The 18,669-nt window shown below is 33.2% G+C and overlaps 3 protein-coding genes across 6 annotated transcripts; 2 read left to right on the plus strand and 1 right to left on the minus strand.

Moving 5' to 3' along the window:
* Positions 1 to 1,503: 1,503 nt before the first annotated feature.
* Positions 1,504 to 4,209, plus strand: LOC123202298 (fatty-acid-binding protein 3, chloroplastic). The gene is made up of 5 exons (XM_044618151.1): positions 1,504 to 1,876; positions 2,811 to 2,912; positions 3,303 to 3,458; positions 3,540 to 3,754; positions 3,876 to 4,209. The coding sequence occupies exons 1-5, from the start codon at positions 1,666 to 1,668 to the stop codon at positions 4,032 to 4,034; spliced, it is 843 nt and encodes a 280-aa protein (XP_044474086.1). The 5' UTR covers positions 1,504 to 1,665; the 3' UTR covers positions 4,035 to 4,209.
* Positions 4,210 to 4,421: 212 nt separating this feature from the next.
* LOC123202297 (receptor-like serine/threonine-protein kinase At1g78530) lies at positions 4,422 to 6,722 on the minus strand. 2 transcript variants are annotated; one of them, XM_044618149.1, is made up of 6 exons: positions 6,447 to 6,722; positions 6,193 to 6,334; positions 5,771 to 6,109; positions 5,346 to 5,612; positions 5,116 to 5,249; positions 4,422 to 5,033 (listed from the first exon to the last, which is right to left on the minus strand). In XM_044618149.1, exons 2-6 carry the CDS (start codon positions 6,326 to 6,328, stop codon positions 4,833 to 4,835), a joined length of 1,077 nt encoding a protein of 358 aa, XP_044474084.1. In that variant the 5' UTR covers positions 6,329 to 6,334; positions 6,447 to 6,722; the 3' UTR covers positions 4,422 to 4,832. The 2 variants fall into 2 exon arrangements, with proteins under 2 accessions (XP_044474084.1, XP_044474085.1); XM_044618150.1 differs by having other exon boundaries at positions 5,346 to 5,600; positions 6,447 to 6,720.
* A 6,744-nt stretch (positions 6,723 to 13,466) lies between these two features.
* On the plus strand, positions 13,467 to 18,099 carry LOC123202265. 3 transcript variants are annotated; one of them, XM_044618091.1, is made up of 9 exons: positions 13,467 to 14,331; positions 14,925 to 15,128; positions 15,238 to 15,310; positions 15,403 to 15,501; positions 15,571 to 15,882; positions 15,986 to 16,258; positions 16,355 to 16,456; positions 16,968 to 17,147; positions 17,224 to 18,099. In XM_044618091.1, the coding sequence occupies exons 1-9, from the start codon at positions 13,819 to 13,821 to the stop codon at positions 17,916 to 17,918; spliced, it is 2,451 nt and encodes an 816-aa protein (XP_044474026.1). In that variant the 5' UTR covers positions 13,467 to 13,818; the 3' UTR covers positions 17,919 to 18,099. The 3 variants fall into 3 exon arrangements, with proteins under 3 accessions (XP_044474026.1, XP_044474024.1, XP_044474025.1); XM_044618089.1 differs by having other exon boundaries at positions 15,403 to 15,882; XM_044618090.1 differs by having other exon boundaries at positions 13,469 to 14,331; positions 14,925 to 15,074; positions 15,403 to 15,882.
* The last annotated feature ends 570 nt before the right edge of the window (positions 18,100 to 18,669 follow it).

Here is an 18,669-nt window from a genome sequence, read left to right on the forward strand (position 1 = left end):
GGCAGAGACGGAGACAATTTGCCTCCATCTCTTCGTCGACAAAGATGGAAGACAACAAAAATTCTTTGTCTTCTATCTTCATCTAGGAAGAGATAAAAACGAATTGTCTCCGTGCCTTCCTCAATGGAGTCTCATCTCCATTGACATCATTTGTCGAGGAGAGAGATGACAAGGCTAAAGGTGGAGACAGTGGTAGCCACCATCGCCATTGTCTAACATACCATAAAATGTGTAGGCAAATGAGTTTAAGACATAAAAAATTAAAAATTGATGTTAAAACTAGATGAAATTCAATATATCTCATATTGAAATTACGTAAAAAAATATGAAATGACTATAACATAATATTTTAATACATCATCAAAAGATCCTGAAAATGTAATTTTTTTTGACTGAGTATGATAAAGAGATAGTGAGTGCTCTAATTAACATGTTAGAACATGTGTTTATTATCTTACAATCGGTTTAATTTTATATTTCATATTGAACATTAGTTTTATTCTTAAAAAATATATATTGCAAGATGTATTTAGAGAAATTGCACTAAAGTTGGAGGAGAAGATATTGAAGATTTTCTACTTGTGAAATTAAACAGGGAAAGAATTCAAAGAAATTTGAACATATTCTTTTGGTTTGTTGTCAATAATCTTCTATTTAATAAAGGTTAAAGGGACTTATTCTCATTCATATTATCCTCTTATCTCAAGTTTTTACCTTTTAATTTTGAAAATCTCAAATATATATTCATGAGTGGTTAACTTTAACGAGTTTAGGGCAAAATTGTTATTTTATTTATAATATTAAAAATAAACTAAAATTTAATTTCTTTTTCCTCCCCTAAACTTTAAAAAGTTTCCCCTAACCCAAGTTTTAAAAAATGATAATTCTCCCTTTTAGTTTCTAGATCTCTAGCGTCAAATTTGACGTCATCGTCGATGACAAATATCTCTCAATACCTCCTTTACCTCTGGCAGCCCAACTTCTCTCTTTTGAAAGCTTGGACGACATCGATTGACACTGAAAATAACTAAGTTTCGTCTAAAAGATGAAGTTGACTTTGTCTTCCTCGACGAAGATAAGAGTCTCATCTTTGTTAGGGAAGACAAAGACGAGAGATCTTGTCTTTGTCGGGAAAACAATGTTTCATCTTTCCCAATAAAACATCGTCTCTTATTGGGTTTAAGATCATTAGTTAGAGGGGAAGATGGTGAGGGAGCAACCACCGGACGAAGTGAAAGGAGATGTCGCTAAAGTAGTGTTAGAAATGGTGTCAGATTTTGAAAATCAAACCCTAGAGAAGAAAATGTTATTTTTTAAAACTTGGCTTATAGAAGAAATTGTTAGTTTTTATGATTTAAGGGGAAAAAAAAAAAATTTAACTCATAAGTAAATAAATAAAATGTTCAAAGTTAAATGATAAAATTTTAAGATAAAATGATACTTTATATGAGAAACAGTCATTCGCCCTTTAATAAAAAAGAAAAAAAAAAAAAACAACTTGGATCATCTTAATTGTGTGCAAACACCGCTCTGCATTAACTAACCCTATAAAAACTCTGCCCCTTTCAGAAATCATGAAACTGCATTGAATAATCCGCCATTTTCATCTTCAATCTGAGAGCTAAAGCACAATTCTATCCTGAAAGCAGAATCAAATTTCTGAAAATGCTTACAGCAGGAGCAACATTGTCGAAACCAATTTGTTTTTCATCACTGATGCCTGCTAAAACCTGCAACTCAAAACCCAGTTGTTTTTTGTCGGTAAAAATTTTGAACCCACTTGTGTTTTCCTGCAAGAGTCGATCTTGCTCGCAATTTTCAACAATTCCTCCTAAAATGGCACGAACTTACTTCTCTGTAAATGCTTCTTCTTCAGGTTATACTCTACTCCGAGTCCCTTCATGTTTCTCACATTGTTTTGTTTTTCTGTTGTATGGATTGTTGTGGTTATTTGTTGATGTGCATGTGATAAAAGTTGCTAAATATTTAGTTTTTATTTTGGTTTCTTTAGTGGGAAAATGGGTTTAAATTCATTCCGTATATGGGACTGGAAATGTGTCTCTGTGTAGAGTGGATTGTCTATGTTAGGTTTCGCGATTATAATGCCAAAAAAGAAGTTTAATCTCTAGAACTTTGCTTTTTTTTTTTTTCTATTGTTTATATTAATATTAGAAGCATTGTAGAACAAGAACTAAGCGATTGTATAGTATTCAGAGTATTTATTTTGTTGCAGTTTGATGCTTTATTAGGAATCATAGCCAGCTCAAAATTTGTGAAAAAGGAGAAGTTCTTAATTTAGCTAAAATTTCAACCATGATGCATGCACAAGTTTTTCATGAGAATCGGAGGATGATTTTAATGGCTTTATTTTCAGTCTTGATTAACATTGTTATAAAGTGTATATTGCTTTGGCCATTCTATCATAAATTTTTAACATTTATTTTTGTTGCTGGAAACCATGATATGGTTAGCACATTTTTTTGGTTGTGTTAGATTTAGGTAAACTGGAGTATGAACCTCAACTCTTATTGTTCTTTGTGGAGAGGATTTACATGACCAAATTGTGCATGAAAAAAGGCTAGGAAATTGTACCTTCTTTCATCTAAGTGGTTTCTAGAGTGAAATGATCAGGATTCTTGGGCATACTGAATAAATTGTTGTTAAAGCGGCGATGCTCCCAGTTCAAATTATGTTTTGCATAGTCATAAAAAGTGCTATAGAAGATATTCAGAATTACCAGTAATATAATGAAAAGAGCCATTAACTTTATACCGTGAATTCATAAATGTTTATTTTTTCTCCATGTGCAGTTGGAAGTGCAGAGTGCACTGAGGAACCTGTAACCAAGGTAAAATTTCAGACATCATTGAGTTTGCCAGGTTTCTCATGTCCATTGTCTTTGCTTGGAACAGGTCAGTTGCTTTAGACTTTAGTTGTAAAATTAATTATATGCTTTTTGTTTAAGAATCATCATGAACAATTTCAAGGCACCACGTGAATTGATGTGGAAGTGGCACTTGAAAGTATAGGAAAAACTAAGACTTAGGAACTTGGTATGACCCATCATTTGAACCATTATATTGTGAATGTTATCATGTATAAGGTCAATGATCTTGCACATACACAAGTATGCATAAATAAGTACAAATACTTTTCTTGATCTTGAATCATCACAACATTAACTTAATCAGGCAGTGCTCTTTCTATTAAATGTTTCACAACATGTTTCTGGTGTTGCATGAAGAAGTTTTATTTTGATGGCTCCATGGAATAATCACTTTGATGATCTGAAATAATTTCAGGATACAGGGAGAAGGTTTTTGCTATTATTGGAGTTAAGGTCTATGCTGTAGGACTATATATCAATCAATCTATCTTAGATAAATTGACAGCATGGAAAGGACGACCAGCAGCTCAGATTCTGGAGGATTCCTCTTTGTTTGACTCAGTTTTTCAGGGTAATTAAATGATATCAAATATTGCAGCAATTCCTGAAAGTTCTAATATATCTTGTTAGTCTTAAAATGTTTATACTGCAGTTCCTTCGGAGAAATCATTACAGATTGTTCTGGTCAGAGATATTGATGGAAAAACTTTCTGGGATGCTCTGGATGAAGCCATCTCCCCAAGAATCAAAGCACCTACTGGAGTTGATAAAACTGCACTGTCCACATTTCGTAGCATCTTCCAAGCACGGCCTCTTAAGAAAGGAACTTTCATCTTTTTAACATGGCTGAACCCGTCCGAGACGCATGTATGTTTATTTTAGTTGACATAAATTTAATATTATAGTAGAAAATCTTTCTCGAGCATTCTTGTTCTTTTGCCAACCTTCTTCACATTTCGATCAGAGGTTTGTTCAATTATGATTCCAGGTTTGCATCTCATCAGATGGATTGCCTTCTGCTGTGGATGCTACAATTCAGTCTGAAAATGTCACTTCTGCACTTTATGATGTCTTTTTTGGAGGTGCTTCAGTTAGCCCTTCACTAAAAGCCTCAGTTGCCACTGGGCTGGCCAAAACCCTCAAGTGAAGTCAGTTTCTCCAAATTTTTGTACCTATTTATTTAAATGTTCAGTAAATGATGTGGGTGGTTCTACATGTACTCTCTTGATACTGATCTGGTGTAAATTTTGTTCTTTTTGCAATGAGCTACTACTTTGAAGGTGGTTAGATAATTCCAAAAAGAAACCATGTTTCTCAACCAAGTATAGTGCTTAGTAGAGTTGTTCATTGTGATTCAGAAATATAATTTATCTTGTCTTCGTAAAATGCTCATCCATGACTTTGCATGAGAATCTGTCATATTGAATTATATATATCCATTAAGGCATTTCTACTAATAACGTCTTTCCTCCATCAGTAACTTCCTTGCTAAATTCTTCTGTATAATTTTATTATCTGTCTGTACTGACAACTATGTAAATTGAAAAATTCATTCTTGAGAAATAAGTACAACCTGCATTCCATGAATCTTTTCATGTGTTTTGTTCTTTGATGGCTCTCCTTTTCTGCCATTTGATCCTGTAATGTTGTTCTTACTCAATTCCTTTAAGCCACATCTTGTCCTTGTAATACCTTTTGCTTGATGATTGATCAGCTTGATAAATATCCTGAGCAAACATGCCTTTCTTTGTCTGTGTGAGTGGCATTTGACTGGGCAGAGTTTCTTCAAGGCTTGCTTAATTCCTGTCTAGCTTTTGATTCTGATGAAACATTTTCTAATTTCCTCAACGGAAAGAAAAAGAAAAGAAGAGACAAAAAAGCTCCACATAGCTAGGAATCGCTTTATAGACTTCTGCTTCTGGAAGGCATGGTCATTAAGCAAATATTAATTGTTTCTGACAGCTTTTTCTGACTTAATTTTCTCAAGCATCTTGACAACCTCAGCCATGGTAGGTCTCTTGGAGGGTTCTGGTTCGAGGCATGTTAGTGCAATACTGAATACAATGTTAATCTCATCTGTTGGGCAATCTTCCAGTCGAGGGTCGAGCACATACTCTTCCCTCTGGTTCTGAACAACTGCTTTGACCTGTTTCAACATCGACAAACTGTAAGTTGATGTATATAACATCTAGGTGTGATTAAACATATGGGAGGACTATCGAAAATACCCATGTCACAAGTTTGGTTCCTTCCTCTAGAAATACTTCATCCATGGGTTTCTTTCCGGTTAAAAGCTCTAGTAAAACAACTCCGAAGCTGTAAACATCACCTTTTGCTGTAGCCCTCCCTGTATCAAAGTATTCTGAAGAACAACAAATGTTATATTACTAAATTATCATATGATGAACCATCCACAAGAAAGGGAGAGACTTGACTTGATCTATATATTGCTTTTTACCAGGTGCTAAGTACCCAAAAGTTCCTACTACTAATGTTGAAACATGAGAGTTTTCAGGTTGCATCAATGTGGCAAGTCCGAAATCACTCACTCGAGCCTCCATGTTTTGATCTAGCAAGATGTTGCTTGACTTGATATCTCTATGGATTATGTGGGGAATGCAGTCATGATGAAGGTATGCTATACCTCTTGCAGCTCCTACTGCTATTTTGTATCTTGCTGGCCAATCTAAATGCTTCTTGTTTAATGAGTTTCCTGCATCATTTGCTAATTTCCAATCATTCATGCATCATTTGAAATTCTGACCTCGTTCGAGAAGTTATCAACATTTTCATGTGCTTTAGAAGAAAGATTTTCAGAACAATATTTTATATGCTGAGACTAAGGAACAAACATTTTCTTGAAGCTATATATTATATGCATACCATAGAGAAATGTATCCAAACTTCCATTAGGCATGAACTCATATATGAGAAAATTGTGTTGAGGGGCAATGCAGTATCCATGCAGAGTAACAATATTTCGGTGCTTTATATCTCCCATTGCCTCCAACTCTCTCTCGAAACCTCTCTCCATCTCTGCAGTTCCCCTGTGTAATCTTTTGACGGCAAAGGTTGTTGAGTCATTGATCATCAATCTGTAAACTGTTCCAAAACCTCCTGAGCCGACAATGTCTTTGCTGCTCAATTTCAGTGTCTTCTTCAGTACTACATCACCTGGTAGAGATTGTATGAATGGAGACCTAAACATGACTATCTTCCCATCTGTATTTTCCCACAACAACAAATTAGTAAAATCTTCATTTCCTTTCTGGTAAACCACCTTCGAGTCATCTTATAAATAATACCTGAGAGTCCGTCTGCAGAAACCATGTTCTTTCTTTTCCATCTCCGATAAAGTAGGACTGAAACAACAATCTTTGATATAATAAAAGCTATGCAGCAGATTGTGATGTAGAACGCGATGACTCGAACGTTTCCCATTTAGTTCTGCAAATCAGATGGAATCTCAGAGAATTACATATAACATAGAAATGAAAAAGCTTAACAAGATTCCAGGTCCAGTTAACAAACTTTTTTTCAAAGAGCAGGAAATAACTACCTTCGCAAAGAATCACTTTGACAATGAAAGCGCCTAAGATTTTAATCCATAGGACCAAGTGTTAGCTAGCTAAAGTTACCAACAGATGTTATGAATTTCAATGGTGCCCCCTGAAGATTGGAACTAAATGAAGAGGCTTAAGGATTGAAAGCAGCAACTACAGCAGAAACTGTTCATGGGAGAAGACAGTTTGTCCAGAGGAGCATATAATTGTACAAAAGCGTTCTTCGAGTGCCAACTTTTCTTGGCACTCTGGGACCCCTCATGTAGGGTTGTGGCTTTTTACCCTATTTTTCCATTTCACATGCATATCTAGCTATGCAAGTATGGATCTATCTTTTCACTAGGTTTCGGTTGAAGTGTAATAGAATATGCATAAATAATTTATATAAATATGAGTGTTTAGATTATATGTGATTATATAATTAGATTTTATTTTATTTTAAAATTAAAATTACTTAATAATATGGTAATATATTATCATTTATACTCAAATTTATATTTATCATTTATATATATAATTTTATTGTTTAATCAAATCTAGATAGTGTTAAGGTTGGTTAATAATTTCCCATTAAAACCTTGTGAACAAATATTATATATAAGGAGAGCAAATTTCAATTATACTCGTAGTTATAATAGTTAAATCGTATATCGTATCATATATTGAGTATTATATCGTATCATATGATATAAATTTTAAAAAGTAAAATAATAAAAAAATCTAATTGACATATTATCATTAGAAAATATCACAAATATTTTTAAAAATTTAAAATTTTTCATATGTACTTCTATTAGATCATTATTTAAAAAATATATATTAATCCATATCGGTAATATGAATCGTATTAATTTAATATATTTTATGATACATATCTTTTTTTATATATATTATATCATATCATAAAATATATATCATATATTTTGATTATATATTCATAATAACTATTAGTTTTATTATATTTAAATTAATATATATTATTAAATACGATAAAATTAATATATTATTATATAATTAAGTAATTAAATTATTAATTTTATTTTTAATTTATAATTATTTATTAATAATATATTAATTTATTTAAATATAAAATATTATTTATAAAAAAAAAAGTCAATAACTATCACGTTTGCCCTGTGCTATTAATGGCAACTACCATTTTAATCTTGCAGGAACACTCAACAATTTCAAAGAGTCAATCAAACCCATCATAATCATATGGTTTGGGATGTATATCCTGATTCCTGACGTGTCGGTGGAAAGAAATAAATGTGGCATAGTTGTGAAAGCTACTTCAAGGGTCTGAATTTCCGGCTGATAGCCGCCAGTGGACACTCAAATCAACACCAGAATAATAATTGAGGGGTGAACACCAACCGGTGATTCTGAGTACGCCTGCATTTGAGTTTAACTCAAATGCAAAAATAATGTATCTCAAATTTATTGGTTAAAATTAAGTTTAATTTAAATAAAAAAATAATTTAATTTAATTTAATTTGTCTTCAACTTAATTTTATAACTCAAATTAATTATTTAAATTTAAAGTTTAATTTAATCTAAATTGATAATTTAAATTTATAGTTTGAATTTATAATTTAAATTCGTAATTTATTCATAAAGTAATATCATTTTATTTGAATAATATTTAAAATTATTTATTTAAATTATGAATTCAAATTGAATCGAATCATAGATTCAAACTATGAATTCAAATTGATTAAGCTATAAATTTGATTGAATTGAGTTACGAATTCAAACTATTAATTTAAATTATAAATTTGAGTCAAACGTAAATCTAATATATTTTAGTTAAGTTTAATTTGATTTTAAAAATAAAATAAATATTTAAATTTAAATTTTAAAATCAAATCAAATAAATTTAAATTAAATTAAATTAATACAAACAACTTTTAAGATCTGTACCATGTCTGGGCCTTAATAATAATACTTTATCTAAATTTCTTCACCAGAAATAACCTAGCTGTTTCAAGAGATAAAGCTTCATAAATGTTACTTGTTCAACAGTCAGCAAAAGCTCACAGTTGAAATGCCAGCAGACAAAAAGAAAGTGATAAAGGATAAATAATGAACAATTGAATCACGTGAAAGTATTAGCTGTACCCATGGAATATTAGCCATCTGGATGCTTTGGGTAGAACAAACAGTTGATAATTTGTAAAGCTAAGGAGATTCACGGGACCCATATTTTCTTTGCCAAAAATAAGTGCAGGTGTAAAGCTATATTACTAGTCAGTAATTTACGTTCTTCATTCTGGCAAAGGCTATTAATCAAAGTTAGGTCAGTTGGGATTTTGCTTCTTGTGAAACATTTTGAAAAAACTCCCACTAATGTTACCGAGGTGTCAAGCAAAGAGCTCGCAAAGAGGTCGTTAACTTACCCTAACAATGTTACTAGAGACCGTTTACTTTTTCTGGCAAGATCAGATCGTCTTGGAGATGGGAGAGAGAGAGAGAGTAATTAATTTGTGTTGCCATTTCTTTACTCACCAACTTGGTATAATAAAAAGATCTCATATGTAGTACATTAAGGTGTTTTATGAAATAGTTTGAATAATAAAAGTTTGAAATTCTAAATATGAGAATAAATTTTTAAATCTCGTATAATAATATTTTAAAATTAAATTCTAAATTGTATCAAATAATAAGATAATAAGTGTATTTTATGACAACCATTGACACACAAACAAGTTGATATCTTAAAGAGAGGAGAGAGCTTTGGTTGTGCCAATAGCAATTCTTGTTGAGGTTTCACATCCTACTCCTTTCATTAGTGGGAACAAAGAAAAAACAAATCATTAGCAAAATATTGGATTAACTTGAAATGACATGTCATTTCTCCATTAAGATGCAAACAGGCATGGAGAAAGGAATTAAATTTTGAATCTTTGAGAAATATGAACAAGTGCATTGGCATGAAAATCCAATAACATGCACATGCTCAATCAAAGTTAACCGGAGTATTCGTAACATAATTTAAATTATCTATGATGAGACATTATTTGATTTTGATAACAAGTGTGGTCATTATCCAAATGATGCAGCTTAAAAAAGTCACAACCCTCAATCCTAATTGTTCATACTCGTTATCAATATTGCTCATACAAGCATTTGATTCCTTATTGAGACTTGGTAGAATACAATACTTTATGCTAATATCCATTTTCTAAAAAAATGCCTTTGAAATGCATCTTGTAGCACTTTTTATTGTCAAAAATACTGTGAACTTTGAAACTACCATTGTGTCGTGTAATAACATTATCAAGACCCTCATTTTGAATATCCACGATAGGTAACATACCCAAATGAAATGAATCAAGAGCACGAATATTTATCGGAGTTGCCCCATGATGAATAGAATCTTCTTGTCCAACACTATACTTGAATCCCCCACTCTAATCCATCCTCTCATTATGATCATTTACCATTCAATGTCTTTTGTTTCATCCAACTCAAGATAATCCATCGGAACATCATCCATCTCATTGTAACACCCTTCTCCCAATACATACCCCTATCAAGAGTATGCATTTAAAGAAATGTGTTGACTAAAATTTTTCCAACACATGCAACAATGTAATAAATGCGTAGTATTAAATTTCAACTCCCACAATCCCAAAATGTGTAACAATTAAAACAACAATAAATAATCCTAATACAAACCGTGTGTCTGAAATCCATGTTTACAAAACTCAAGATCCAGATCCAAAAATAATACATGTATAAACATAAATAAAACTTATAAGTGCAAATGACATAAATGTCCGTCGCTCTTGCAACATCTCAAGTAGACCCTCTAACTTTGTCTTCACCCCGTTGCTTTACAAAGGAACACAGTGAGTGAAATACACTCAATAAGAAAGTGATCTCTCAACACCGTGTACACAACAATAAAAAAATAATATAATTCAATGCGTTCCATATCCAATTTAGTTGTGGTACCCCAAATATTATACCAGTATCCTATATACCCATCCAGATATCTTAACGCCCCATGTTATCCCAATGACTAATATCAATGATGTATATCAACGTCCCAAAAGTGTGGTGAAAGGATGAGACACCTTAGATGTCATTCATATGGTGTACCCTATACACCTATCATCGTTCAGGCTTTGGGCTAAGGTCACATAGACTAACCTTGATGTTTTCATAGCCACACTACACATAACGCGATGGAAAGACCATACTGCATATAGCTTGGTGGTAAGTCATACTGTATATAACTCGATGACAAGAAAGAAAACAACATTTGTGTTTTTGATTCAGAATTGCTTCAATCTGGGTTTATGTTGTCGTCCACATAGTAAGGCATCTCAAGATTTTCCTCGTATTGTCATACTCATAATTAGGCACTTTCACAATATTTCCCTCTCACATTGCCTTTGTTATGGCCAATATGTCTATATTAGTTTTTATTAGGGCCTCAACATTCATTTTCACTTATTTATCCCTTATAGGGGTATAATAGTCATTACTATAACTATGAATAATTATTATTAACTTCATACACATTCTTTTCCAAATTCCCTAATTATACAAGGGGGTGTACCTTTCATACACGAGGGTGTATGAATCCTACTTATATGACTTGAATTCTATCACACATGGACATACAACCTAGAATCATACTCACAATCGTACATCTTATCCCACACAGATGTGTATTCATTCCTAAATTAACATGCTCGTGGCTTCAACCTAACACAAGGGTTATTCGCACCCAAATATACACGACTGTGTATACAATCACACATGGGTGTGTAGCGTGTTCTACAAAATTACAACCTAAGTTTCCTTGCATTTTTACCATCCAAACCAACTCTAATACTTCTAAATTTGCATCTTTCCATTAACATAATCATCCTAAAGTGAAACTACATGACTAAAAACACTACATCACTTCTGATCTTCCAAACTCAATATAGCTCTTCCATTATCAAATACACTAGCATTTGAATACTCCATCAACCAATCACGACAATCCGTTCATTAGCAAAACATCACATAAACGTATATGAAATTCATTAACCATCATCAGGCCATTCTAACATGCTACTAACCATTTAGTTCTAGGGATTCAATAACATAAAATAATCAATTCACCACTCATATGATAAAAATCCATCAATGATCATATGTATAGTCTCGTAATACAATAAACATATAAACTAGTCTCACAATTCCAGATTAGCAAACTCAAGAATCAAGCATCACTATCACAAATTCATAAAAATTATCAATTCATGGCCAAACATCCGTAGCCACAAAATTGGGGAAACACCATACTTACCTCTCTTTTGACAATGCAGTAGGTCTTCGCATGGCGAGATTAATCCCCAAAAGTCTATTTGCATCTCCATGACTTCAAGAACTCTCAACTCTCTATTTTTGTTGAAATGTTATGCAGAATGGTGAGCCAAACATATACAAAATCTTTTTATTTTTAATTAAAAATTGCAATACACAGGTGTGTACGTTGTTACCTATTAATGGCAGTTTTTAAAATTATTGCAAAACTGATTCTTATCCAAAATTCAAATATGTTGACCATATACGAGCGTGTACTCCCATATACACAAGTGTGTATGTCTTCCAAACTTAACCAATTTTTGTGCATCACATAGAAAAAAAAAAACTACTTTGCCCTTGCTAAACACACATGGGTGTGTGACCTTCCCATACGGTCGTGCAACCTCAAAAATCACATATATCACATATACAATAAATAGACATATTCAACAAGACAAAAGACAAAAATACCCTTGAGTATGCCTATTAGTGCTACACTTATCCATTCAATTGAATACACCTATGTTAGTATTCTATCCTTCCTACCATAAACCCATTTCTCAACATTGGCATACAAGTCTACACCATCTTCAATAATCTTTGTCAGCAATATCAACGTTCACATTACCCTTTTCATCTTCTTCTAAACCACGCCATGATTGTGCCTCAAAATTTACAAGAGTAAAAAAGTTAACCTTGTCTGCTGTCGTGGATGGATCCTCTATATATTGTTCCTCAATATGTTGTTCTTGATAATTGTTTTTTCTTTCTTTATGACTCACCATCACAAAAAGAGATGTCAGTTGTTTTTTTTTTTTTTACGAGATAATGCCATCAGACATCGTGATTATCTTGAACCTTATAAAACAATCCATTGACTGGTTTTCAGCTTTCATATATATGTGGACATGAGTGCACCTTTGATTGACTCTCAAGAGAGAGCTCAAAGTCTCAACCAATCCTTCATAATCAATTTTTGTGTCAATTATTAATAATCTTTGATCCTCACCTTTGCATCTCTTACTGTGATCAACTTTAGAAATTCATTGTTATAAATATTATTTTAATCATTTTAAAAATTGAAATGAAAGATTCTTGAGATTACATAAATACATTTGGTTGAAACAACATTAACTCCAGATATTCACTACCATCCACAAGATGAAAGTTTTGTTCCTAAAGTATCATAAAAGTCTTATAAATTCTCTTATATTTTGAAATTTACCCAAAAAGTTTAAAAACGCCTACCCACTTCCGTTTTTTATTGATTCGATCACAAAAACTTAGTTACTTCCAATCTAGCACAAGTTTAACATCAATCTACCATTCCTATAACTACTTTGATTTCAAGACAACAATTTGTAAATTAAAATATAAGTATTCTATCATTACATAATGAAAATGAGCTCTTACAATTTAAGTTTTGAATCTTCAATATAAAATAACAAACAATTAACTTATTTGTAGTAAGATGATTTTGATTCAAAACCTCTTTGAATTTAAGTGATTTTTAGTTGAAATTGTAGATGAAAGCAAGTTAAAGAAACTAGAGTTTTTAAGATTAATGACAAGAGTAAAACAAATATTAAATTATGATTTAAAATTGTGAAATAAAAGAAAGTAAACAAGATATAAAAAAATTAAAAAAAGATTAAAATAATTAAAATCCCTTTTTCGCTTCAATGTATGTTCATAATCTAGTCGCTTTTGAAGAGATTATAATTCAAAGATTACTTCTATGGCGCTACAGTTTTTATATTAATTTTGTTGCAACTTTCAATGACAATTCATTCACCCACCATCTGCCAATCCAATAGCTGAAGCTTGAACTCTAACTGCGTCCTACGAGAGATACTAGAAGTCTTCGGAGCAATAAAACCTCTGACACAACTACATAGGAAAACGAACAGACTCTCTCCACTGCCTGTTCATGTTGCACTGTTGCAGTCAATTTAGGACAAGGAAAACAAAGCGGAAAGCCTCTCATTCTGTATTGGTGCCCAAGAAACTATGATATTTCTTCTTCATACATTGTTATTATCATAGTTGATACTAAATATGCTCAGCAGTGATGACAAATCCCTCTTCCAAAAAGGCTCTTTCGTGGAAGTGAGCAGTGATTCAGATGGGTTCACTGGTGTTTGGTACGTGGCTAAAGTATTGGAGCCACCGTCAGTACATTTAACTCCTACTACTCCTGACAAAGGGACTAGAGAGGAAAGATTTTTCCATATAGAGTACCAATCTTTGCTTTGTGATGATGGCTCTGAGAAACCATTGACTGAGTACGTTGAGTCATCTTTTGTGAGGCCTTTACCTCCAAACGATGAGCATGATTTACAAGTCTATGATGTTGTAGATGCGATGTATCTTGATGGGTGGTGGATTGGTGTGGTGGTGAAAGTAAACCATGAATCAAATGTTTACTCTGTGTACTTTGAGAACCCCCCTGATTTGCTTCATCTTAGGCGTTATGAATTGAGGGCTCACTGGGATTGGGAAGGAGGCAAGTGGGTTCGACCCCAAAAGCAGGTTCCCAAGGTCGGTGGTTTGGCTTGTCGCGTTTTGAAGGTATTCAAGTTCTTTCTGTTTGTTTTGTTGGGTTTCATGGAAGCTGGTTGCATAAAGCTTTTGTTTTTACGGGTATGGCTTTTAACTTGTTTGAGTTCTGAGTCAAAGGAGTCATCTTTCTCAAATTTAATGCGAAGAATGAAATGAAAAATAATAAAGCTGAGAACTTTTTTTGTTGAGAGGTTTATAAATGAAGTTGGTTTCGGTGTATTGTGGTTGATTTGTTTGAGTTCTGATAGGAAGGTGCCAGCTTTTTCAAATTTATGCTAAGTTTGAAAGTTTGGATATGATAAAGCTGATGACTTTTTAGTTGTAAGTTTAAATGAAGTTTGGTTTCTCTCGTTTTTTCTTTTTAAGCATCCTATACCATATTTAGGCTTTTATTTATTAAATAAAAATTATCTCATGGTTATATTTGATTTTTCCTTGCCCTTCTGCATTCTCTAATATGTTTTAGGGGTGTTAGTTTTTGAAATAGATTCAGCTGTCTCAACTCAACAAGGGTTTGTGTTCATTGATTCTAATATATATAATATCTATAACAATACCATCCTAGAAATAGAATAACAAAATAGTGCTCTATGTTTGCTCAGGATGCCTTTGATGGCATGGAGTATTATGAAGAGCAGTCACCCTACAGTGGCAATGGAGAAACTGATATTATTGCAAATTGCTCAAGAGAACTTAGGTTGGATTGGTCATCTCCAAGCACTGAAAACTCAAGTGGGAAGAAGATGAAAGAGGTGAGTCTTTCACTTGATGCTATAGTTTCTTTGCCTTTGAAGAATCTAAAATTGGTAGGTGCAATCATTGATTTACTTATCCAAGAGTCTCATTTATAGATCAATGTGGAATTTTGCTCTCCTGAAAATTTGTTTGACCTTATTTATCTTGCTTTTGAAGCAGATAACCAAGAAGAAAGGTCGAGCTGGCTGTTCAAAAAGAAAGAGAGGAGAGGGACAAAAAACTTTGGTGAAATGTACCCAAACTCTAGTGCTATACTTACAGTAACAATTTTGTCTTCAGAATTATAAATTCTTTTTATACTTATAAACATGCTTTACCTTGCAGGTAAAAAGCTTGACAAATTGAGTGATCTTTTTGGTTTTGATACTGACTCACCCATATGTACTGGAAAGTTTAAACAAACAAAGCATGATGGAAACAGAGGTGATGTTGATAAATTGGTATTTAAGGATCATGAGATTGTTGATGCTAAATCACCCGTAAACACTGTAGAGTCTAAATGTACAAAGCATGATGGAGCTGAAGATGCTGTTGATAAATCACTATTGAAGGATCATGAGATTTTTTATGCTGAATCAAAAGAAAACACCGAAAAATATAATGTTAGAAAGCATGATGGCGCTGAAGGTTCTCTTGATAAGTTAACTTTCAAGGATCATGCAATAGATGCTGAGTCTGCTAAAAACACAGAAGATTCTGAGGGGACAAAGAATGATGGTGCTGGAGGTGCTGCTGATAACATGGTTTTAAAGTATTCTGTGATTATTGATGCTTCATCACCGACAAACACAGCAGAATCTAAAGGTAAAAGAACTCAATTGAATGGGATGTAATAAGTTGATGCTACAATTATGTCTTAAGATTTTCATTATTTTATTTTTTAATAAAGATGAATTGTGCTTTGTAGGTAAAAAGCATAATGAATCTGTTGGTTCTGCTGATAAATTTGTTTTAAAGGATCCTTGTATGGCTGACTCTGTATCACCTGTGAATACTGGAGAATCTAACCATATAAAGCATGCAATTGTTGTTGTTGATGTTGAATCACCAAAAAACACAGAAGAGTCTGAAGGTACAAACCATGATGGAGCTGCAGCTGCAGCTGCTGTTGAGAAAATGGCTTTAAAGTATCCTTTGATTTTTGATGCTGAATCATGTAAAAGCAGAGCTGAGTCTAAAGGTAAAAAAACTCAAATTAATGGTGTGGGATAACTTGATGCTATATTTATGTCTTCAGATTTACATTTTTTTATATGTAAGTATTGTGATTTCTTAGATAACAAGTGTGATGGAGCTGGAGTAGCTGTTAATAAAATGGACTCACAGGATTGTGCTAGTTCTGGTGTTGAATCTTCTAAAATTACTGGAGAGTCTACAGGTATTGAGCTTATTATACGACAAAGCAGATATTGAATAAACCATAAAGCAAAAGTGGCAAAAAACTGCCATATCTGAAAGTTGGTACCAGCATTCAGCAACAAACTTGACAAGCATGCTGTAGAAAATTCTACAAAGAAAAATATTTTGATTAGTCTTTTACCTTTTTTCTTGTAATATTAGACTTAGACACTAGGTGTTCTTAAGTATAATTGAACATTTTTGTTGCATCTTATGGGAAGATCTTTGAATATCAGCTGCAGCAGTCCACTAGTCTATTTACATGTTTCCTGGGCTATTGTGCAGCATGTTCACCTTTAACCCCAAATATGATGTAAATACATTTGTAATTTGTGAAAAGAAATGCTATCTTCTCGTAATCAACATTTGTGGGAGGCTTGACACATCTTGAGAATGATTACTCTTATGTTACATATCCCTGATGGCATTTCTTTAGCAGATGGTCTGTTTCTTCTTTTATTTGGACTTTTCTCCCCTAACTCCTTCCACAGGATTTTCAGGTTCTGAAGATGCATCAGCTGAAAAAGCAGCTAAACCTTCTGACACAGTTTGCAGTACGAGAGAAGCTGAGATGGCTATTGTTGAAGTACCTGGCGACATGGATACTATTGCTAAACCTATATCGGTGTGTTTTGATGGGTTATGCTCTCAAAAAATTGTGATCGACTCAAGTAAGTTGATGTGAATTTTTATTCGATATCACTTACTATAGTTGGCTTTATTATTTGGTTTTGGTTTTTCTTCCAGAGTTCTGTGGTATGGATTTAAACCAGAGCCACAGGAATTATGATAAAGGAAAACTAATTGAAATTGTAAAGGAATCCACTGCAAACGATGAAGTGAGTGATAGAATAAGAGGGGAGAGTGAGTGCTTCTCTTGTATGGAGCCTTCATCAATGTGGAAAACCTTTATTGAGACTCTAGAAGTATTGGAAACAATGCCGCAGAAGCCTCACTTCCATCCTTTAAAACAATGCAAAGAAATGTATCGTGATGGATTAGCATTTGGTTACATGATAACTTTTGCCAAAGTGGTAAAGCGGACATCTGAGTTACAAGTCGATGACCCAAAAAGTGTCTTTGATAGCATCTCTGAAACTCTTCATGACATAGAATTGCATGGCTTTGATGTTCAGCCCATACGAAATCGTCTAACTGAGCTGCAATTAATGAAAGATAGGCAAGAACAGCTTCAAGAAGCGATGAAAGAATTTGAACATCGGATCTTACAACACACTCATGAGCTAACAAAAATCAATGCAGAGTTTGCTGAAATTGTTGAAGAAATCAAAATGTTGGAAGGAAAGAAGAGAAAGATTATGTTACTTATGCAGGAAAATGATTTGAAGATCACTGAACTGAAATCAAATCTGGATGTTTGCAACCAGAATACTCAAAATGCTCAGCTTGATTTTGAAAGTCTGGCTGCAGCTCCTTGGTGACTGATCTGCATTTTGCATGCCTCTTTTGGATTCTGCTGTCTTGGATTGTTCGATGTTCCGATGAAACTATTTTTGAAATTTAGAATGCGTGATAAGGTCCAAGATTAATCCTAAACTTGATTGGCACTTTTGTTAGCTTATTATTTTCAGTAACTGGGTACATAGTCCTTGAGTTGTGCAATTATTATTCATGATGGAACTAAGAACACTGATATGGTGGCTTAGGATCCACGACATTAAAATCGATTTCCTGAACCTCTTGCCAAGTCAGTTGCTGTGCCCAGCAAAGAGCACGATACAACCCGGTCACTCCAGCACTATAAAAAGAGAGCTTGAATTTTCTTATTTGTGCTGTGGTGCTATGACTGAGTACATGATTCATAGTAGCAAAAAATGCCACTGATTCACTAGAACACTAGTCCTTGCAGCAACTTTTGATAGAAGAAAAGATAATATGTGAGCAAGAATCAAATCAGGGAGTCCACTTACAAGATCAACTTTATTATCACAATTTTGATCATTTTCTGAAAACTGAGCATCCATATTTGATGAACCGCAATAAACACAAGAATTAAAGACTGAGCACAAAGAAAATGCTCTTGCAAACCTCTGATAAGCTCAAACAAGAAGCACACAACTTCCTGCACAAAATATGCATTCAAGTCAAACGATGGAAGAAACCAAGTAAATCTCAAGTCAAAACCCTTACAATATATAAAAAATACAGACAAAATGTTAGCGGATGAAGCCA

The sequence above is a fragment of the Mangifera indica genome, chromosome 18 (assembly GCF_011075055.1).
Source record: "Mangifera indica cultivar Alphonso chromosome 18, CATAS_Mindica_2.1, whole genome shotgun sequence".
Taxonomy (NCBI): Eukaryota; Viridiplantae; Streptophyta; class Magnoliopsida; order Sapindales; family Anacardiaceae; genus Mangifera; species Mangifera indica.